General features: G+C 34.9%; 1 protein-coding gene across 6 annotated transcripts in view; it reads right to left on the bottom strand.

Moving 5' to 3' along the window:
- The window catches only part of LOC149786410 (ADP-ribosylation factor GTPase-activating protein 2-like), a 59473-nt gene extending 39686 nt beyond the window's left edge, over positions 1–19787 (bottom strand). For 4 of the 6 annotated variants that reach the window (XR_016424918.1, XM_089976837.1, XM_089976836.1 and 1 more), the window contains exons 1-5: positions 19657–19787; positions 15632–15823; positions 12416–12547; positions 11729–11746; positions 1636–1819 (exon numbers count right to left, since the gene is read on the bottom strand). Coding sequence is in view for 5 of the 6 variants with exons in the window: in XM_089976837.1 (XP_089832963.1) it covers positions 1636–1819; positions 11729–11746; positions 12416–12547; positions 15632–15823; positions 19657–19728 (598 nt within the window). In the remaining variant the exon portion in view is untranslated. The remainder of the gene's footprint in view (positions 1–1635; positions 1820–11728; positions 11747–12415; positions 12548–15631; positions 15824–19656) is intronic. The other 2 variants (XM_089976838.1, XM_089976840.1) reach the window with 1 other exon arrangement.
- Positions 19788–25276: the final 5489 nt, after the last annotated feature.

Genomic DNA, 25276 nt, shown 5'->3' with positions numbered 1-25276 from the left:
TTTCCTTTTATTCTTATTTAATTGTCAAGCAATGAAACCATCTCTGATATTCATTAGAAACTATAAAATATTTTTGTTAACAAAAATATTTTTTTATACATGTTTGTGTTAACATTTAGACACGATACCAGTAAGTACAGTGCAATCTATTTTTCATGGCTTCGGGCCTTGAACTTGATCTCACAGAAAGAAGATAGTCTAACTTCAAACTTGTCTCAATGTTAAGATATACCCACATTTTATTAGATCTATAATTATATACTGGTGAGGAGGGGAAATAAAATAATGAACTGGCATCATTCAAGATAGTCTTCAGCTATGTCAACAAACTGGGTTTGATTAAAATCCATCAAGACAGTAAAGCTAACAAAGACCTGAAATTGCTCATCTGGATTTTAAAAAATGTGCCGATACAACATTCATACAGGAGGAGTAGCCATTACTAGATTTTCAAGATGGCCACTGTTGCAACCATATTCAATTTGCAAGTGGTACCCTTTTTATACAAGACCAACTAGACATCATACAAAGTCTTCTGGTGAAAACATTGTGACAATGTTATTATTCATTCAGAAGGAACAGCAGAGATTTCAAAGACGGCTGCTATGGTGGTAATACTAGACATAAGAATATCACCATTTTCATCTGAGTGCAAACGACATCGTAATAAATCTTTAAGCAAAAACCCCATGTTGATATGACCATATATTCAGGAGTAGTTGTGATAACAAGATTTCCAAAACAGACATCAGATCAGCACCATTTTCATTTATGATCAACTACACAACATAAGTTATCTTCAGGTGAAAATCTCAAATGTGACATTCCTTTCAGGAAATACAATGACAATATTTTCAAGAAGGCCACAACAGCAGCCATACTAGATGCCAGATCAGCACCAATTTCATTTCAGATGTACAAGGCTTCAGATAACGTCTTTTTTTGGGGGGTGGGTGGGTGAAAAAAGCCATGTTGATATGACCTTTTAGGAGAAGCACCAATAACAAAATGTTTAAGATGGACACGGTCTGGGTGGCACCTTTCCATTTGGGACCAACTAGACATCATAATAAGTCTTCAGGTAAAAACCATATGGCAATAAGACTTTTCATTCTGGAGGAACAGCAAAAACATTTTCAAGACAACAGACACATTGGCTGTCAGATCATCACCATTTTCATTCGGAACCAACTAGATATAATAAAAAGTCTTTAAGTGAAAACCCTATGTTGATATGACCATCCAGATTTGATTTTAAAGATGGTCACTGTGACAGCTCTACTGGATGTCTGAATGGCACCATTTTTATATAGAACCAACTAGACATCATAATAAGTCTTTTAGTAACTATACCATGTTGATATGACCATCCATTTAGGAGTAGCAATAACAAGATTTTCAAGATTGTCATGCTGGATGTCTGAGCAGCACCATTTTCATTTAGGACCAATCAGACTATGGGGATAATGTGTATGTAAAGTTTCATGGCAATCTTACAAATAGTTTCTTCAGAGTAGCAATACAAACAATTGTTCTAACTGATAGAACAATGATGGGCAACAGGCCATCTCACAAACTCTTTGGGTCCATGACCAGAAGAGTAAAAAATCAATGCTCCATAAACATGACACTTACTTTCTGATGTTTTGCCATTGCCATTTTGTATAGGAAGTGGCTCTGAGGAAAGTTTAGCACTATCTGAAATTGAGTAGTTGACTGGGGGTGCCTGAGCTGGTTCTTGGAATTCAGTATGCTCTGCAAAAAAATCCACCTCCTTTGCCTCAGGTGATGTGGGATCATGTTGACTGTCTATATGTAGCTGAAAATGAAGCACAAAAACATGCCCTATATTAACCTGTAGCAATCTATTATGAAGAAAGAATATTAGCAACAAAAAAATAATATTAATATTTAAGTCTCAAATCTACACCAAAAATCTTTCTTTTTAACTCTTTAGCAAAATAGCAATACATTTGCACTTTGCTAAAATAATACTCTGTTATATAACAGCTTGTAAGTTGAGTCCAACCGCAAACAACACAGACCCGATCTGCCATTGTACAATGTGCAGGCAGACCAGGGTACATGTTGTTTTAGTAAAATAGTAATGTAATTATACTCTGTTAACAGAATACCATATATACCTGTTTGTAAGTCGAGTCCAACTGCAAACAGCCTAGACCCTATCTGCCACTACATAGTAAGAAGGCACACCAGGGTACATGTTGTTTGTTCTATTGATTACTTCTAACAATCTACAGAGACACGGATCTGGATCCATGCATCAGGACTCGACTTGAAGGGAGTACATATCACATCTCCCACAACTGATGAATTTTTTCCATTCTGTAAACACTTGTTATTCAGATATTTCAATTAATGACCTTGTTTTATCAAAAAATAAAATCTAGGTCATTATATCTGGAATAAATCACTTCTTGTATCATTTTGCTGGTTAGTAAATGAAAACAGAACTTTACAACTTCCACAAATATCATCACATTAACAAAATGTCATGCGGTTAGAGGCTTGCTGACAGCAGTAAAACAGTGTACAGCATGTCATTAAGTTCAAAGCAGTGGGTTGTCAGCTTCAAGCCAACATGTCACCAATTGTACAGTACTGCACAGTGATAAATCAAGGTAATTTGAGATCTCTCATTCAGCTGACAAGAAAACTCTATATCATTCATGAGACTGTAATGTTCAGGATCTTGTCTGTGGTACAAAACATTATTATGTCAGCAATAACTCTTCACAAGATATTCTTGAAGGATTATGAAATAATTTCAAAACCATTGTGCACATCTATCCAATCATATTCCAAGGTTTAAAGTTTTATCTCGAAGAGCATGGTAACCGCTATATAACATTACACCATCTTGAACAGTGTAATAGTCATGCAACATTACAAACACATGTATGTTGTTGTTGTTCTAGGGTTTAACGCCATGTTTCAGCACAAGATAGGCTATACATGGCAGCCAGTATAACTGGTGGAGGAAGAACCCTGGAAAACCCTGGAAAGAACCACTGACCCACGAGAAGCTACTGGCAGGCTTTCCCACGTACCCACACTAGCTGAGCCTTGGACTTGAACCCACGCAGGCAGAGGTGAGATGGCAGTGATCCGTAACGGTGAGCACTTTAGACCACTCAGCCACTTGGGGCCCCAACACATGTATGTAACGCATATGTCATACATGCAAGCTCACTGATGAGCAGAAGGATCACATATTCTTGCCTTTTCTAACAAAAAATACAGGGGTAATGAACTGCCATACTGATATAAGGTGGACTTCAATGTTAATTTCCTGAAATATGTTTCTGGTTTCATGAGAGAAAAAGTTTCAACTATGTAATACTGTCTAACCTGTCATAACTCTCACTTTTATATAGCAATCAGATCGTAACAAAGGACATTTTATTTACTTATTAGCAAAATTCCTATATAAATGTTATGTAAGAGTCACATGCTTTCTGCTGTCAGTGGTTAGGTGTTTCCTAACCAAACGATGACTGATCCTTGCCTAAGTGGAGACTGAAGTATAGCTGCAGTGAACAAACATTCTATGCAAGCTCTTCCTTCATGAGGAAGGCATTGTTTAGATACAGGAATATCATATGAATCAATGTGCAAGCATTTCTTATCTCACTTGTACTCATTGTATTACATTTATGCTGTCAATGTAACTCCAAGGTGTAAAATAAGTCAAATTCAAAAGAAAGGCAAGTTGTCATAAGGCTAGACGCTTTAAACAATTCATCTGCTGGATGGTAGATACAGTTATCATGTGTGGAACATCATTTTGGGTGAGAATGCATATTTTTATGATTCTGCTGAATAGTGAGTGTGTAAAACAAGATTATCATCAACAACAACAATAATAATAATAATAATCATAGCAGGCTATCTGTTCTATAAACCAATTTAGGCTGGTTAACTGTGTACAGAAGTCACCTGAGTACAAAGGTCAGTTTTGCCTGTTCTGCGAGGGTGGCCCCAGTTGACAGGTTTGACTATATTGTCATTTTGTTCAGTTCATTTGAATGCCAATTGAGGTTATACAATGTGGTATCTAAATTTAAAAAAAACATACATCATGACCATGGTAAATTATACATGTACAAAAATTTACAAGGAGATGAAATCTGAAGAGCTCTTCACATTCAGTCTTAAAAAATACTCAAGTATGCAATAAATTATAATTCCTGAATCAGAGAGTTATGAGCTTGTATCAAGGAAAATTTGGGATAAAAGAAACCGTTCATTTTATAAGCAAAATTATAAGTTGTAAGTGTAAATTTAGAATAATCATCAACGAATTCACCGATTTATATTAGACATCATATTGTGCAGGATTTTGCATAACAAAAAGTTTTCCAAATAAATAACACAAATGAATATTGATAAAAATAATGGCAAATGCTGAATGGTGGCAGCATTATACAATAAAAACTAGTTCAATAAGTGAAATTAGTGTTTTATCTTTTAACTGGTTTTCGATGTAATCATTATAAATGTGATACACCATCATGTATTCAACTGTGAAATGAGTCAAGCAACTGTCATAATGCTGGCAATAAGCACTTCTATGTGACCCCAATTAAATGATTAATCAGTGGCTAAGCTGAATTTCTTTTATACAACTATTCAACACTTAAAGGTCCTTCAACATAATGATACATATACACTGATACTGTGCGGAAGGCAACTCAAATCTGACTAATGTGCAAATCTGTGAGTACTGCATGTCAGCTTGATTTATATTAAATGATTGTCATCAATTTAATAACTTAGACTTCTTTAGATCTAATATTCAATATTATTAAAACCCATTATACAAATTATATTTCTGCAGAAAATTGAGATTAAAAATATCTTGTATCAACAAAACACTGCTAGAAATGGCCCTTGGTCATAATCAACAACAAGACCAAAAATTGCTTCCCTCACCATCTCATGCCCTCACTTATTCTGTAGTTCACGTTTATTGACCCAGCTGCTCACTGGTTAGCAAAGGAGAGGTGTACATACATTGCTACGCACATTCACATATATGTACATACATATTGCAAGTATATATCACAACTGATGTTATGATACTACATGTATCACAATACATAATTCCCAAAACATGTACCCTGAAATATATCCAGAGACTTTTGTCTAGTAATAGTAATGATGAGCTTTGCTTCTATCACTACGGTTTAAAACAATGTAACATCACTTGCTTTTTAAACATTTCAATAATACAAAGAGTATTTCATTATCCAAAATTAGTCACAATATGGCAATTATATGAAAAGAAATATATCAGAAAAAAAACTAGACCAGTCAATCTTTTAACATTTTTTCTCGTTTCCAGAGTAGGTGCATTTAAAAAGTTGCTGGATGGTGATACAATATACTTTATCATGAAAAAAACATATTGCCAGCAAGTATAACTCTATTGTTACATCACCAATACAAACATACATGCATGTATACACTGTATGTAAATGTATGTATACATAATTAACTGACTGTTATGATGACACCAGAAAGGAAAAGATTTTGATGTAGAAAAATGTATCAATTTTGCTTAACCATCCCAGTAGCAAAGTTAGATTTCAATAAGCAGGATTTGATTTATCCATACAAGCCATGTAATTTTTATGTGATTCTAAATTAGGACCCACTTCACAAAGAGATACATCAAAAGTATATATTTCTACCATAATAGGTGTATCAGATTGTTTAATTCTTTTTAAAAAAATTAATAATAAAGAATGGTGTACTTATGAAAGGAATGGTGTAATTATGAAAGGAATGGTGTACTAATTAAATGAATGGTGTAGTTATTAAAAGAATGGTGAACTTATTAAAGGCATGACGTACTTATTAAAAGAATGGTGTACTTATTCAAGGAATTGTGTACTTATAGGAATGGTGTACTTATTCAAGGAATGGTGTACTTATTATAGGAATGGTGTACTTATTCAAGGAATGGTGTGTACTTTTTTTTAGGAATGGTGTACTTATTATATGAATGGTGTATTTATTCAAGTTGAGACTTTATTTCTTTAATTTGCAGATATTTGACTCTTTTGGTTAAATCAAGGGACGTAAGTTGTCAACAACAATGCCATGCAATGCTATGTCTCACCTAATCTTTGTCAGCATAAACCTTGCAAAGTCACAAGATCAAGAAAAGCAGAGCTCTGTCACAAATTTGTCATCATGATGTTCAAGCTTTATGACTGTACATACAAATGGATCAGAGAAAATGAGCTAAGTGCTAAAATTTAACATAATTACTAGAATTTCAAAAGTAAGTAACTATGACCTACTACTGTTTGTGGTGAATAGTACCTTGAGTTAAATGGAAATAATGCTGATTCCTAAAATAATGACAACACCAACATCAGAAAAGTGATCTGTGCTTTGGAGGTGAGAGAAGAACTGTAAGTCGAGTATCAAGGTAACTTTAAACCTAATCTAGAATCAGAAATGGCAGCCTGCATCCAAGATAAAAGAGCTCTCAGAACAATTTTTTTTTTACTTCCCATTTTTTTTCACTTCACTTCTTCAGTAATCAGCTTGAAGCATGGGTTTCCTTACTTCTTATCCCGAGTCGGGTAATTCTCACAGATAAAGGTATGTAAATTTGATCTTTTCATATAACCTCCAATAGGGAATGATAGAAAATTCAAAAGGTTATGGATTAGACAGGTTTTCATGAGCCTCCTACCTATTATGGAGAACTCATTACATAATATTTACATATTTACATATATGTACAATAATCTTATAATTATTGTCAACGTCTAATAGAAGTAATTTTATGGTATCTGTATACCACGTATAATCACATACGAGTCTGGTCAATCTGCAATTACATAAACTATGAACCACAACTGCATAATGCACTGGCAGATTAGAGCTCCTTTGTTGTATTGATTGGTCTTCGTAAAACCCTGATCTGCCAGTGCATAATGTGATGGCCGATCTGGGTCTATGCAGTTTGTAGTTGAATTCAACTTCAATGCACCTATATATGATAAGATTCCATCAAGCGCATTTTAATGTAGGAAAACCCAAAAAGTTATGTACATGAGTGCAATATATCTGTTCTTGTAGCTAAATATGGAAGCAATATTGATACATTTGTTGAAATCTTGATACAATTGTAGAAATCTAATAAAAAATAAATTAAAGTAACATGCAAACCATTCAGCTTTAGGGTTCATTCTGTACTGATTTGGAAACCTGTTTTTCACAATCTCACTATCCTATGTCACAAGCGTTTAGAGTACTTTGGGCTTTTAATCAGTGGCCTTATGTGTCAGACAAGCACAAATGGTTGAAGTGTTATGCAAACTTTGAGTTGCTGAGACAAAGACATCAGCTAAGTTATACAGTTTCTACTTCAGTGTCCTTGGTGCTCTATGACCATATGATGAAAGATGGCTTATACTAAAATGACAACAAAAAAAAAAAAGCTTGCTTTAAAGTTGACTGTCATCTTGAACACATGGTCAATAAAGGGCAAGGTTTTGCCACCAATTTTACTATAAGCATTGTTTTGTGAAACAGTGTAGTACACCAGAGGCAATAAAATAGTAGCTACATGTATTTATCTCAGCTGGTTTTCTTGTCGGAGTGGCTCTACATATTTCAAACATTTTGAACAATAGATCTCAATCATCTGTAACTTAAAGCTAATGCAGAATGAGTGGATTGTAGGATAGCAAGACTCTTTCGGAGAGAGTAGCAATGATATGAAGAAAAATTAATACAGAATAGCAAACTCTGCAATTCATATTCATCCAAAATACTTCAATGAATTGCCTAAAAATACTGAAAATTAATACAAACAAGGTCCAAAGCTAATGCAAAAATGAACCCTAGAGTTTTTAGTACGAATAAAAAAAAACAAAATACAAACAAATGTTTTAAAAAAATAAAAATTTTAACAAAATTTAATTATTTATCAACAATTTTGAAATATGAAATATGTTTATCGGGTACCATCGACATTTTTGTTGCAAAAATGGGCAATAGTTAATATTTATATACTTTATCAGTGCTTTCCCTTGACCATCAAATAATGCAGCATGCAGTTTCCCTAAGTGGACAGGCAAAGCAGTATAAAACAACATTTCAGGACAAAACTGCTAAACGGTTGAGGGGTAATTGTATTTCCTTTCTTCAACAAAACAATTACAAATTCATAAATTCCATTCATTTCTTTTTCAAAACAGACATGCCTTTAGTGGAAAAAACACTGGCATCAGTGAAATGTTGATTTGTTTCATTATCTGGGCAACCGAAATTAGCACAGGGTGCATCTGCATGTCATTTCTTACAAGGGACAACACTGTGTATACCAAATTTGCGAAAAGCAAAGCAGTTAAATGAAAGTCAATGCTTCTGTAAACAATATATACAGCCTACATAAATATATTTATGAACATGACAATGATCAAAATTTCTTGGAGATTTTCTTTACCTCCAACACAGCAGCCATATCAATTTACTATGAATTTGGAAATGCACATCTAGAAATAAAACAAGTTCATGACAAGGGACAAAAATCCAGACTAATATTTGGAGGTTTTGTACCATTGATGCACATTATATATAGGTGTAAATTATATTTCTAGGGTACATTCTATTTTGGTATATATCATATTTTGGTGTACATTTATAGTTTTGGTGCACATCATATTTTCATGCACATTATATCTGGGTGAACTGTTGAATTATTTCGCATGCTCTGAAACTTTATCTGTTGTTATGACTGCTCCGGTGGTTTAAGTAGTTAAAGCATCCACCTCGGATTCAGGAGGCTCCAGGTTTGAAGAGCAGCCAAGTCTAACAAAAGACTTGTAAAACTAAAAGCATTTTTTAAAAATGTAATCATTTTTTTCTTTCTTGTGGATGATACATTTTCTTGGCCTTTCTCTCTTTCTGTATTTTTATCTTAGTTCAACTGCTAAACAGAATTGTCAGTATTATGATTTGGCCTTTTTGCAAGCATCTATGCACTCTCATCTTAATTTGTGGGCATCTTTGGAAGCACACATGCACCCTTCCTAAATTTTGTAGGTCTTTTTTGCAGACACACATGCACTTTCATCATCTGAATTTGTGGCCATCTTTGGAAACACACATACGAACTTGTCCTCATTTTGTAGGCCTTTTTTGCAGACACACATGCATGCTCATAATCTTAAGTTGTAGGCATCTTTGGAAGGACACACTTGCACTCATCCTAATTTTGTAGGCCTTTTTTGCAGACACACATGCACTCTCATCATCTTAATTTTAGGTCATATTAGAAATCATAAGCTCATAACAAGTCACCAGGAAATATCCCAAACACATGTCCAATCACCTGTTGACCTAAAATGACTTGCTAGTTCCCATAATTTTGTCAGGAAAATTGTAAATATGAACACTTGTAAAAACGTTTTTAACAGAATCTCTCATAAACTTCAAACTTTTATTTAAAACGTAAGTAATATATTTTATTTAAAACCTAAGTAATATATTTTATTTAAAACCTAAGGAATATATTCTCTGTGATACCTAAGGAATATATTTTATTTAAAACCTATGGAATATATTCTATGTGATACCTAAGGAATATTTTCTAATTTTGAACCTAAGGAATATATTATATCTGAAACCTAAGGAATATATTCCTTTTGAAACCAAAGGAATATGTTCTTTTTAAAACCTAAGGAATATGTTCTATTTGGAACCTAATAAATATATTATTCTATTCTGGAACCTAAGGAATATATTTTATATGTTTAATTAAATCTGTCACTGTTTCTGTGGAGAAAATATAAAATAGTCCCAAGTTTTAAATGTTTGGACCTGGATCTTGGGCTTAAGGAAACAATCCTTACTAATGCAGTCATTCATTTGCACGTATGATTAGAGTACAATACAGCACAGGGACACTACTCTTACAGTATCAATGCTTTATGTCATTTGATCCACCCAATAAATCATCCTATTTTATTACTGTATGCATCATTCTTGGAAACAACATAAATAAGAACATTCCCAAATAGAAATGTTACATATTTTATTCCATGTTTACATTCTGTAGTCCTTCAGACAAATTGGACTTGCTTCTGGCAAAATTCAAGGAGGTTTAAAAAAAAATTCATGAATGTTTAAAATGATTTTAATTCAATGATTTTTCATGCATTTTTCAAGGTTACTCCTGAAATTTCTGACAGTAGTTTATAACTTACACTTACGCTTTAATTGAGAAAGATTTAATGAAAAGATCTATATTCCTTGTGCTTCAGATCCAATCTTTGGATATCTTCAAAACGCTGTGCTAATTTTTTTTAAAACTATACAGAAATTGGCTGGTTGGTTGGTATTTTATGGCACTTTGAGCACAATATTGCCAAAGGAATGGGAAGTAAGTGCCTTTCTCAAGGACACAATAAGACAACTGAACCAGGGTGGCCAAGGCAGTAAAGAAAAACCTGACAGAATAACAATAAATTGAAAACTTTGGTCAAATGCATTTTAATCAAAAGTGGTGTATATTTTCATTCAATTTTATGGTGATAATCTAATGGTATTGGCTGGTATTTTGTCAATGTGATGAAAATGATTCCCACCAAGTTATCATTTGTAACCAAAACACATGCCAAGCCAGAAAAACAACATTAAACTATAATACCTCAAAACATTCCTTCGGTGGGTATAAAACTGGATGCAAGCATGTACAAACACTGAATTCTAATTTTTAAAAAATGGTTGCAACATATTTCATTTGCAAATATTTTCAGGCACTTTCTTACATTAATATCTATTTTGCAAAAGTTTCTAAATCTCTGCCATTATAAAAATATGAATCTGTATGAAATTAACAGTATTTACTTAGCATTAGTGTGACATCTACATGCTTTCAATTCTCTGCATTATAGTTCAGAACCTGATCAAGGATAATGGAAATATACAATTTGAAATGTATGATGGAAACTGAAGTGTACTGAGAAATAACATGTCATTTTAATGATCATGATGTATGCATGAATACATTCGACACCAATGATATAACTATTCAGCAAATTACTGTCATAGTGATGTGTGAACACACTGGATACATTCGACACCAATGATGTAACTATTCAGCAAATTACTGTCATAGTGATGTGTGAACACAATGGATACATTCGACACCAATGATATAACTATTCAGCAAATTACTGTCATAGTGATGTGTGAACACAATGGATACATTCGACACCAATGATATAACTATTCAGCAAATTACTGTCATAGTGATGTGTGAACACACTGGATACATTCGACACCAATAATATAACTATTCAGCAAATTACTGTCATAGTGATGTGTGAATACACTGGATATATTTGACACCAATGATATAACTATTCAGCAAATTACTGTCATAGTGATGTGTGAACACAATGGATACATTCGACAACAATGATGTAACTATTCAGCAAATAACTTTTATAGTGATGTGTGAACACAATGGATACATTCAACACCAATGATATAACTATTCAGCATTAACTTTTATAGTGATGTGTGAACACATTGGATACATTCGACACCAATGATATAACTATTCAGTAAATTACTGAGAAATCTCTTTTACATCATTCAAAATAAGCAGCTTTGACTTTCATTTTTTGAAACTAAAATTTTGGTGCCATAAGTATTGTTCCCAAGATCTGACCTTGACGTTATCCATGCCCTGTATTAAAAAGAAGGTTCATAATAAACATGAGTAAAACAGAACAATTTAAACTATATAATCACTATAATTAGGAGATTCAAGCATCCCAGTAGTTTGTGGTTAAGGTGGGGAATACTGGGAAGGGTGATGAATCTTGGGAAAACAACAAACAAAACCACAAGCATAAATCGATCATAGAACACTATACTGAAATGTTATTTTCTGAAATGATACGGGACTGACTGAAAATGAAACATCCATGCAGTAGTTTTCAAACTATATACTCTGACAGTCGAAAGAAAAACAGGTAACACAGAACATTGTAATTATAATATTTTAAATCTGAATCCCAGAACAATTCGCCACCTTACAGTAACATAAAAAACAGCACACAATGAGAATCATTTGGTTACCCCTCACCCCAACCCACCCCATTACATGTTATCTACCTTATTTGATACTCATCACTGTCATAAGAAAAAGGTGGCCAGGGTATTTCTTTTTGTCCCTGAATATATCCTCATAAGAATATATTAACCCTTGGTTCCAGGCATTATGACTTGAGTGGTGTGGGCAGAAAGATTATCCTTCTTGAACCCTTCACATGATACACATGTTAAGGTAACTACATCAAAACACTAATGGATAATCTATACACAAATTACCTACCTTATCAGAGTTGTTTACCTTAGTTCCATGCAATTTCATAGCTTGCGTGGCTAGACTATGAAGTTTGTCTCTGTACATGCTTGCTGCCCTACTGTGATACTTCTGCTGGGCATCTTTGGTTGTACATCCATGGTGGCGAAAAAATGCAGTCTGTAAAAGATTAAATCTGTTTAAGTATAAATGGCCTAAAAAAAGAACAAAGATGCATCAATTTTTCAACCTCTTAGCCTGCATTATTAAAAATGGGGTTCATCTAAATTTTTAAGCAGGTGGCTAATTTGGCAGACAAGCTGAATAAGGGTGCATACCAAGCAAGTACCCATTAATACCAGAAATAGGTAGGGGGAGGGGGAATATATGCTCTCATACCAAATCTTTTAATTTTGAAAGTAAACCGATATGTTCTTACATATCCTGGTATCTTCAAATGTTCTGCAGGTTGCTGTGAAAGCAATATATATTTCTCACTGTTAAGGATGGACCCAGGTTTTAGAATTAGCCAGAGTTACTAAAGGTTACCATGTAACATGCAAAGATGAATTTCTTGCACAAAAAGGCAGATTTTTCAGTAAATTACACTTCTCCTTCTGATACTTACCTAATCACATTAAAGTCTGTATATAAGCCTGCTACCTCCCAAATACAATCTGACAAAAAGACGAAAATTCATCTTCCCTGTCTATATCATTTACAAGTCTTGCCCATTACCTCCCCTTGCTGCCACTTAGTGTCACTAGATTTAAGCGGAACAAAATACAAATGAGGATGCTCATATGGCATGGTAGCTGGGAGGGTCTTAAGTAATGTGATCTGGTAAATCTTCTTGAAGAAACATAATTTGCTTAAAAATTTCCCTTCTCCCTCAAATACAATTTTCCGATAACATTAACATTTGGGGCATTGATACATGTAATAGCAGGAGGCAATGCTGAGCTTCCTACTGATAACGTGGGTATCATTTTAGGGAATAAAGAGTTGCATTCCTTATGTGAAGGAAAATACAATGTCCTAACTTGAAGGTATGTGTTCTGTGACCCCTATATATCTGGGTAAAAAGAAAACTGTTGAATTCAAATTTCACTGGCATATTCATCAAAGTTAAGAGGTGTGTTGGCTTTAACTGGGTCTGGGGGTCATCTGGCCCAATACTACAGGACCTGTCAGACTCAGAGTCTTAACTCAGCTAAATTATGCAATAAAAACTTATCACGGTTCACTATGCATGCCAGTCAATATTTTCTTGGATCAAACTGTTAGTTTTCAACGTAAGGCTCACAGAGATCACTCTAATTCCTGAGCTGAATGCCACATGAGGCAAAACTGATATCATGTATTCAAATTTCAATTTGATTCAGTTTAAATCTAACATCAATCATGCTCCAGTAACACCGATCATCAATAAAACAAAACCCACATAAAACATAAAAATAGGGGAAAAAATGGTGTCAGCGATACAGATCTAAATGCAAAAACTGAACGTAGCCTCTGGAGCATAAACAGTATGTTATCATTATCAACCTTTGCCCATGATGAGTGTTACCTTCCAAGATGAATATATCCTTCAAATTTCATAATTTTATATGTAACGGTGTCAGAAAAACTAAATGCAAAACATAACATAACACCCAGAATATGAAAAGTAGAACACAATGACCATACACATAACTGTGTAAGAGAAACTGAACTATATTCAAAGACTTACTGTTGGTACCTACAACAATGCCTTTGGAAAAGTGAACACTGTGTCCTGCCTAAGTATTACAGGTAAGGCAAAAATGGGCCATAAATGTCAATCAGATTGCACAGTAATCATATACAATATCACAATGTATTGTCCACATAATTCTAATTGTTACCTAGTATTTTCAAGTTTAATTAAAATACAATCTTTTCCGAAATTCTCGAAGTAATTACTATTAACATATAAAACTAAACATGTATATTTTGTGTTTTCATCATTCACTTCAAAAACAATTTCCAGTTGTCTTCATTCTGTATAGTAATTTTTACCCAATCTCTAAAAAGCCATGTCTATTTCTTTTGATAGCTAATCCATCCTTATATTTGAAATTACATGGCCTTGTGCCATTGTCAGTAAAACAAAAAACACCTTACATCAGCATTCCTGTAGAAGAGATTATTTCAACAGAAGAAAGTGATAGTTCAACAAAAAATAATCAAAGCAAGATCAGTTTAATGGCTCATCTAGTGAAATGCACAGTTTATGACTGGTATGTACAAATAAATAAATGCAAATACTACAAAACACACAACATAAAGAAAGGACATATTGGCAAATTGTAAAATGTCTGCCTAGACTCAGTCTGCTTTAGAAACAATCCATGTATTGCCTGATGGCCTATCCTCAATGAAGCTCAGTGCCAGGGTAAGGTTGGTAAACAAAAGCATGTACATGTATGTATACTGCACTAAACCAAATTTGACCGTGTGAGGAATGGCATTCACCTGACATTTAAAATGAGAACTTTGTATCAGTTTAGATACAGGTGACAACGAAATAAGAAATGTAGTTAATGAATGAAATTTTGTCAAGTAATTATGTATGTACATGATACAAACATTTATGGTACCACAACTTTGCTCAAATTGGTGTATATTTAGCAGAAGCAAAATGGGGAAGGGATATATAAACAAAATAGACTATAAGAAATTTTGCAGTAAATACCTCACCAAGCCCCTCTGTATGAAACTTTACTACTCAAAATTATTGGGATAGATCAAAAGACTGCATCTGTGAACTTCCATAAGACTTCCAAGTCTGTAGTTACGATTTTTTAATTAAAATGTTAACTCATGTTTCATGAAGGCCTGATCTGATTATCTAAAATAAAATGTTTCCTGGTAACAGGGTGGCTTACATGTTTTATAAACTAAAATTAGCAGGGTAAAATCACGAAAAAGTAATGGAGTCATGACTACTTGGAAATTTTTAAAACCTTATCCCAAATTTAGTTTAGAAAAAGGAAAGAAGATTTATTTCCAATTAGACAAATTAATCTTAAAATCTAGTTTATTTTAAATACATCTGGCTCCACTGGAATAATGTGGTTCCCTTTAAGCCCACTCCAATGGGGTCATCATATTCTACTAGGATAGTGCATTGTTGCCATCCTGACCCCACAAAAAAAGACTACACTTTTCTAAGACCACCATCTTTACATCACAGAAATGGTGGCCTCTTAAAAGGGTGCCCCTATACACCAACAAACTTACAGCATTGGCATTCCCTCCAACTTGCATTGCACGTAGCTGCAGCCATGTCCAGTTGGTGTCCAGCTGGGTTGATCTGATGAAAGTGACGTGGACACCAAGCGATCGGTGTACAGCTGAACAGTCAATACACAGGAACACCCCGTATGTGACACTGGCCCATGTTGGGTTGCTGCTTGCACAGTCAAAGCATTGCTGCAAAAACAATCAAGTATTTCAGTAATATTTCATTGACTGGAGATCCTATAATGACCGATGGTGAACCCCTAGGGTACTGTTATACAGCACATCTGTACCTGGTCACCCATATGAAACAAACAGACCCTCTCATCCGTTATCAGAGCTGGGTATCACTAGCCTTCATAATTGTTTTTAATAAAAATGTATCATGATTATATCGTATAAATAAACCAAAATATATAATAGTGTGTCCATGTTTGCAAAACAAGTACATGTATTAATTGTGTCATTTCATAAATTTGTTGTAGGATATGCTAAATTCATTGAAAAATAAATAAAATCATTATCTTTTCTCGTCTTTCTTTTCAATCATCATTAAACATCAATCAGATACAAACAAATTACTTTATAACATGTCTATGATCATATTCTGCCAAAACAGGGATGTGACAACAACAGTGTGCCTCTATTTAAGATCCAAACAGCTGATGTATATTGTTCTCTCCGTACTTTACCTGGGGCTTTACAAATCCACTTGCCTGATTCACAGGACAATCTCAAATTCAGCTCAGTCAAGCTCAAGTTTCCAAGATACTTGCCTACGAGCAAATCCAAAAATTTGAGAGAAAGGGGTCATGTTCCATTTATAATGCTTTACGTTCTGTAAGTTTTATATCCTGTGAATTCGCCAAAATACATACATCAGCACCTTTATTTAGTGTTTATATGCATTATTTATTACATAATTGGCTAGTTTCTTTCCTCTATCATATGTCACTTCCATGTTGCAGTCAATGTCAAGGTCAGTCTCATATTTTCCCATGCAGATGTTCTAATCTGAATATTTACTATTTAAAGTACATTCTGACAGATAAGGCATAAATATTAATATTTTAACATATCGGTTACATTTTAATCATCATATTTATATGAATCTGGGATTTGCCAACTTTCAGGTCCTGACCTAACCTCTGGCGGTTTGTGAGCATTTCAAATACTTTTTTCATGCATGTTGCCGATTTTAAGGCTAGTAGGTGTTAACTGTTATTAATATAACTCATGAGATTTTTTTTGGGTGTGCTTAACCACCAAGAGGATTTTGTCCAGTGCATGACTGATGTACTGATGTGTAGCACCCACAATTGGTGTTTATCATCTGTTGTTCACCTGACAAGTACAGGAGACTGATACATACAGCTTGGCAAACAATTAAATGAATAAAACTAAGTGTCGTCAATCTCAAAAGTCAACTTGTCAAATAGCTGGATGCATGTCACTGATTTCAACGTAACTATGTATAATTATTATGTGAATGGATAAAAATTCAGTTGTGAGTAAAATATATCATTACAGTCTGGCTGTCATTATTATCATAATGCAGTTGATGAGACAAGTCTATGTTATCTATATGTAGGCAAACAACAGGAAACTTGATTTAGTTTCTAGCTCTAAGCAACCTTTGTTAAAGAAAACTGACAAGTATGATGATATGAAACAAGCAATAAAGCTGGAATCACAGTAGATTAATACGTATCCCTGGCTAGAATATTGTTATTGGATGTTTAATTTTTCAGTCCATGTTTTTTCTCTCTCAAAAATCTAGGTATTTCCAAACTCTTTTCTACCTATCCATTTAAGCCAACACACATGAACTTCACTGTTTTTGCTCTTCTAACTATACCTGCAACCCTTTCTCATCAACATGTCTATCTACATGTATTATTTACATATCTAATTTTTGATAACTTTAATTACTGGCATACGGTTTTAAGTTGCAAACAAAAAGAAAAAAGGTCAAAAATGAAGATAATGTGATTTCTTTAAAATGTCCCAAGTTTAATTTTTCAGCCAGCCTGCCCTGGGCAAGCTGGCTTTAATAAAAATTTGTAAATCCCTGTTTACCATCATGGGTTGTATATGTGATTCACTAAAGACACTCATGTCCGAGGAATCAGAAAATATGCTTGATTATATTTCTAATATAATTCAGGGTTCTCAAGAAAGTTTCTGGATGAGAAGTCTTGGACTCTTTCACTCATGTAACTCAGTAAGTAGTCCCCATGCTATTTCTGAGAGTGCCTGGCATACGCTTTCAAAAGGATAGGAGGGAAAATAAAAAATATATAATCAATATTTTATTACATATGAGGATTTAATTCTTAGCCATTCACAATATGACACAATTTTTTTATAACTCTCAGTAAATAGAAAGGCTAGTTGAAACATATTTGACATATTTATAATTATTATCTCTAAAACTTCCCTAAAAATAAAAATAAACTATAAAAATAGAAAATCAGCAATTAATTTCAATCCGAAGAATGATCATTTTGAATGCGTTGTAGTTTTCTCTGCAAGTAAAACAGCATATCCATTCACACAAAAGACATTTACATGAGTAAATACCAAGCATTACTCTATACTGTACATGTATATACATTTGTGATTCATTGAGGCCTACTGGATAATTTTTCCAATGGCACACAAATCCTGTCCACTGTTCTGGTCCTCTCTGATGTTTTTTGTGTTCATATCTACTTTTATGTTTTAGACAGATTACTGAACTATTCAGTCATGATTTTTAAACACAATATTTCTGTGAAGGTACAGATGTCAAACCTTTACAAATCTGTTTGAAACTTTCTTAACTAACATACACTATGTTAATGACAATCGCTTAAAAGTTGCCCTATGTTGATTGCGCATGCATTAAATAGTGGCATGGAAAAACCCAAATTCGACTTTCTGAAAAAGGTCTATATGCAATTAACAAAAATATTACACAGCAACCAATGCAGACCATTTACAAATCATGAAATATCAGCTATGCCCTGTCTGTAACCTTTGCCTATTTCATATATGGAAGGCATTAATCATTTTCATTCAGTTTTTATACATTGTAATTATTCTGCTTGAACCATATATCTATCAATGGACACACATTCAATAGGATAGGGTGAAAAGTTTACACAATTGCTCAGGGCAAGAATTCTAACTTTGACCTACTAACTATGTCTCAGAATTTGAACTTTTATCCATGTAAAACCTAGACTACTTACTTGAAATTTCCCAAGGCCAACATTGATTTTTACTTCTAGATAGCTGCAACAATGAAATATCGTCCTATGAAGTGCACATTTTTTAACCTTTGGATACAATGACAAGAACAAATGTGTTTATTGTTGCAAGTGATGACAGATCCCATGCCAAACTAGCAAGAAAACTAAAAACCAAAAATCATTCTTGAACCAGTGACATTTCATGCAATAAACCAATATTTTTCACAGAAAACAGAACAAAAGTCTGAATTGTAAGACCAATTTCCCCCATTATCCTTGTCTGGCACTGTCACTTGCTTGTGTCAGTAAAAAGAATAGCTATTAACACCAACTCGCCGGGCAATGGCACTGGCTTGTGTAAGTAAAAAGAACAACTTTTAACACCAATTCGCCATGTACAAATTAAGCTGTTGAAGGGATGTGGGTGTTATCAACAGTTTTCCTTTTTTCATGACAATTGCTTGTGTTGTGCGCTACTATGTATACACTGGAATTGTCGACCCGTTTATGTTGCCTTTACCAACAAAGAACAACATTTTTAAAAACAAAAAATACACGAAAGTATCCATCTGAAAGGCTTATCTGAACCTACAACATGACAAAAATATACCTAAAGCAATTGACCATTTTTTTCTCTCACAAACTCGTTGTCGTAGCATCATGTGCGGCAAGTGCCAGTGCTCGAGTTTGACCAGAAATGATCGACATATCATGATAATAAAGTTAAATCTATGCGAAATTCGCTGTGTTTTAGAAACTTTAACCTCGATTAAGTCCTCAAAAACTTACTTTGTTTGTAGGAATAGACCTCAAACGTTTAAATATTGCCTGAATGTCGGCTTTCGTTGGTTGGTCTGCCATTTTGTGATGACGTTTTCTTCCAGTCACATGATCAAAATACAGGTACAGATAACACTGTACTGTTTACTATTCATTGGTTAAAATTAAACACAGCTCTGCTATTTCCACCGTGTCGTTTCTTTCTCGACTCGACGGAAAAGGCCAAAAATGTTCCGGTTGTAAAATTAAGGCCTTATATGCTACCCAAGAGATATTGAGCACACATGAAAGTGGGGTGGGCAAATGGCAAAGTTGTTTACTAATTCTCAGCGCCAAAAAGCTACCATATACATTTTTCATACATGTAACTCTTTTGACCTCTTGTATTCACAGTGATAAATATTTTTTGGACAAGGTATTTTTGTGCATCGTTAAGATTGTTGATAGTTTGCTTAGCTTTGTAACCTATTTTGGTATCAGGCTTACGGAAAATGGCCAAATTAGAGAAATAGTTTCTCACTGAAGGTGTGCAGATGGGGGAGGAGATGGTGTTAGTGGCACACCGTCTCACCCCCCACCCCCGGTAGTTTCTGTAGTCATTAAGAACACAATAGAGAATAAGGTGAAATTGATCAAACAAAAAGTAGTGACAGTCTGGGGCTTTCCGACATTAAAGTCTGGTGTCAGAATCCAGACTATGGCTCGTGAATCTGGGGAAAAAAAAGATCCACGCATTTTTTTGTCATGGGCTGTGTACTTTGATCTTGGTACAGGGTATGTGAATACGATCGAAAATGTAGTAGATGTCAGCAGCAGGGCCATAAGTCCCGGGAATGCCCCAATCTTGTAATAGTCAGAGCGGGGGCACCATAAGGTTATACAAGGTATTGTACACAGTGACAGAGAGAATGAAAAGAGTGATGAAGATGAGGATATAAAAGAAAAAATCCACAAAGCACTTATGAGATTGTTGTACCAAATACTGAAAATAAGCCAAATTCCCAAACATCTGATCAAAACAACCCAGAGATGGAATCGGAAAATTTGAGAGAAAAGGAGAAGGAAGTTTTTCAACCCGTGAGAATGGAAAAGTAGAATGCCCAATCTCGTAGAGAAAAACAAATTTTACATGCTCCAAGGAACGTCTAAAGAGATGAGTCGGGAGAAGAGGGAGAAATAGATAGCAATCAGGACGACATAAGAGAATTAGAAGAAAGAAATGGTAGATTCAGCTGCTATGTCAGTCAAGCGGAAGAGATTAGGCACCTCCTCAGACGAGGGAGTGAATGATAAAAAAGGCCCGACTCCAATAAGGAAAAAGATGTAACAGTAATCCCAAGGCAGAGGATTACGACATATGAGTACCGTACGCATACAAGACGAAATTTGAAAGTACCAGAGACGGAAGAGAACGCACAGGAGAATGACAAGCATAGACATGTACAAAAGATAGAACAGAACAACGAGGAACAGGGAAAATAGACTATAAATGAAGTTTTAGATGATAACGATAGAGAAGAGGACTACGATGATAATAACAAGGAAGCGGACATGGATGACGATAGAGACATAGACGATGACAGTGATGGAAAAACGGACAATGGAACTGATAGAGACATGATCTTTTTAGATTTAATTATCTATAATTAATCCTTTATACCTTGATTTCTTTCATAGGAATCCGGAGTGACTGTAGATAGATGAGAATTAATTACTAGTTCGTCATATAACACCATTCACTTGCATCATTTTTTGATGATTATATGCTTAGTCAGTAGTGAATGGGGTGAGATTAGCGACAATGGGAATTAGCATTAAAAACACCCCCTGGGTAAGATTAGCGACAGTGGAAATTTAACATTAAACACCCTGGGTAAGATTAGCGACAATGGAAATTTAACATGGGCAAAAAGCCCTGGGTAAGATTAGCGACAATGGAATTTAACATTGGAGAAAGGAAAAAAAAAGGAAATATCCATTTTAGCGACAAAGGCATTCGAACAATGGAAAAAAAATATCGATTCTAGGGACAAAGGCAATTGAACATGGGGAATAGAGTTTGGGTCTGTCTAGGGACAAGGGGAATTGAACATGGGAATAGAGTTTGGGTTTGTCTAGGGACAAAGGGGAATTGAACATGTTAAAAAAAAAAAACTACTTTAGGGACAAGGGGAATTGAACATGGGAATAGGGACTGTATAGCGTCAAAGGAATTTAAACAGGGTGGGACTGTATAGTGTCAAGGGAAATTGAACATGGGATTTTTTTTAAAAAAATAATTTTTTTTAAAAAAAGGGGTAGGCAATTGAAAATCATTCTCTTTTCGAGAAATGTGGGTGGCCCTGAAAAGGGCCTTTGGGTTTCTTCTGCTTCTAATTTCTTCTTTTTCTCCACCAACTTCTTATTTTCTCTCCTACACTCTTTCTCTTCTTTTTTTTCTCCTCTTGTTCTTTCTTCCTCTTCTCATTTTCTTCTTCTTTTTCAATTTTTTCATTCCATTCTCTTATCCTTATCCTTTCCTCTTCATCCTCCTTCTCCTCCTTTATTTCTTTCATGACACCACTTATTATGTCCTTTACTTTTCTTAAGTTATTAATCTCCATCTTTACTCGATGGGGACTATAAGAATAGTGGTCTTCATTGAGTCTCACTAACATCTGCTCCATCATTCCTAAATTGTCCAGGACGTCTTGTAATTTTTGCATTTTGTCAAGGTGGTTCGAAGCCATCTTTGTAGAATGGTTTGAACGACGAATACTGTGGGTTCTTATACGAAAAGCGCGGACGTGAAGGAAAACATCCCCTAAAAACATAAAATTGATCTTACCTAGATCATGACCAAACAAAGCGCGGACCTGAAGGAAAACATCCCCTACTTTTCTCATTTCATATGATATACTATCCACATAAGTGAAGCAACAATAAACAAACCCCAAATCTACTATTTACACACGCAAATCATTAAAACAAAATCCATAATCTACTATCCACACAATTGTACGTGAGCGGTTACAAAACCCAAACTATACTCTCCACATACGCTAAGAAACAATAAACAAACCCCAAATCTACTATTTACACACACAAATCATTAAAACAAAATCCATAATCTACTATCCACACAATCGTACCTGAGCGGTTACAAAACCCAAACTATACTCTCCACATACGCTAAGAAACAATAAACAAAATCCATAATCTACTATCCTCACAATCGTACGTGAGCGGTTACAAAACCCAAAACTATACTCTCCACATACGCTAAGAAACAATAAACAAACCCATAATCTACTATTCACACAAACTTACGTGAGCGGTTACAAACACAAACACACAAACACATACACTCGCACTATGAAAAAAGAGTCAGTGTTTATATTCACACTACTCTAACTACACACATTGGCAAATTGATGGTTATTTCTTTTCTAGAGTATTGGGTAGCCCTGAAAAGGGCTGTTTTTTGGAACTTCATGGACACCTGGTTAATGATGGCACCTTCAAGGCCTGGCACCACATACACATCTTGTTCTCCAGTTGCTTTTTACTTTTTTGGGGGAGAGAGCAGAGGGAGGATAAATAGCTTCAGAATCCCAATTTTCTGTCTCTGGGATTCTGAAATTTCTTCTCTCCTTTTCCTCCTCTTCTTTGTTTCTTCTCTCCTCCTCCTCTTCTTTGTATCTTCTCTCCGCCTCTTCTTTGTATCTTCTCTCCGCCTCTTCTTTGTATCTTCTCTCCTCCTCTTCTTTGTTTCTTCTCTCCTCCTCTTTCATCCTTCCCTCTTCCACAATGGCTTCCGCGGCCAGTTCGTTCAACAGGCGCCTGGCATAATCCAGATGCACATGAAGTTCCAACAGTTTCGCTAGTCTGGTGTTCATTCTGGTGTTGATCAATCAACAAGGGTAGCTGGACTGCCGAACGAGTTTCAATTTATACTAAAAGTGCGGACGTGAAGGAAAAAATCCCCCTAAAAACATAAAATTGATCTTACCTAGATCATGACCAAACAACGCTCGGACCTAAAAGAAACACTCACTCACTTTTTTATACTACCCATTCCTATTCTAAAAATTTTTTTCATTAATCACTTCAATATACTATTCACATACGCAAAGCAATCCAATCAAACCCCCCAAATCTACTCTCCCCACACCTCAAACAGCCAAAAAAAAACATGACCTTAATCTACTATCCACACCAACGTACGTGAGATGTTACAAACACAAACACACAAACACGTACACTCGCACTATTAAAAAAAGAGTCAGTGTTTATATTCACACTACTCTACCTACACACATTGGCAAATTGATGGTTATTTCTTTTCTAGAGTATTGGGTAGCCCTGAAAAGGGCTGGTTTTTTTTTTTTTTTTTTTTTTGTTTTTTTGTTTGCTATGGCAATCTTTTAGTTTCTAAGAATGCGATGTCCTCTGAGGATAGACTTTCTGGCGATAGGTCTGCTTCTTCGGAAAGAGAAGAAGAACTCTTTGGTGTCGATGCGACAATCGACAAAGCCTCTGTCAGGTTCAGGTTGCTGCTGCTGTTGCTGTTGTTGTTGCTGTTGCTGCTGCTGTCTCTGAAGTCTGTACTTCTCTGTCCATCCTTCTTTCTCCCTGTTCACTTCTTCTCTGAAGAGCTCTTCTATCAGGTCTTCAGTAACTTTTAACATTCTCACATTCTCTATCTCTTCTGGCTTCGGTATCAGACTGTGTCTGACCCTATGCAAATTCACGTAGGCTTCGTTTAGCTTAGCTAGTTTGGAGCACATCTTCGTAGGAGGATGAGTCGACAATGGATGGTTAGACTGGAAACAACCCGGTTCTTAAAGTCAAAGCGCGGACGTGAAGGAAAACATCCCTCTACGGTTTTCGAGCCGCAACGTTCAATGAGTGTCATGAGAGGGATAGTAAGAAGTCAAAGAGCATAAATCAACATTCTTATAGCCAAACAAACCACAAAGGCATTTTTTTTTTAAAACACAACATTTTTTATTCAAAATCACTTAACATTAACCAACAACTCTAACATTTTTTAACAATAATCCAACAATATAACATCAAACATTTTTTTCAAATGACAAACATTTTTTTCAATTTACACTCTACTTTAAACAGGGTTGGCAACGTTGTGAATGAAATTGTGATTTCCACTGTTGCAAGTCATTGAGTCATGGATGGACACTACCTTTCCTAGCTGAAGACAACAAAATAAGCATACTAGTCACAAAATCAACGATTTACTTTCTCATAGTTTCTAGAAAAATCATGATCAAAATAAGTCACTAAATGTTCTTTTGCTGATAATAAGTGATCAATTTCGATCTCGACTTTCTCTTTGAATTTGTCAAGAGGGCTTTGATGTAATGGATTTCTTGAGTCGTTAATGGAGGACAGGAATGTTCACGCAAGTCTTTATACCACCAACGTAACACGTCTTTTTTAAACAGACTCCAAGCTTCGTCCAGATATTCGTTGAATTTTTCTTCTTGACTGATGTTTTGACATTCATAGTAATCATGCTTCATCCATATCGTAACTGTGTCTGCCAGGTATGTAGCACAGTAGGAGACCAATTGCTGTTCTTGTTCTGGACATCTCGACTTGATCATGATGTCCTTTTCGTCTTTGT

The sequence above is a fragment of the Sinohyriopsis cumingii genome, chromosome 12 (genome assembly GCF_028554795.1).
Source record: "Sinohyriopsis cumingii isolate HCF-2022 chromosome 12, ASM2855479v2, whole genome shotgun sequence".
NCBI classification, from domain to species: domain Eukaryota; kingdom Metazoa; phylum Mollusca; class Bivalvia; order Unionida; family Unionidae; genus Sinohyriopsis; species Sinohyriopsis cumingii.
This window is presented reverse-complemented; position numbering and strand designations above follow the sequence as displayed.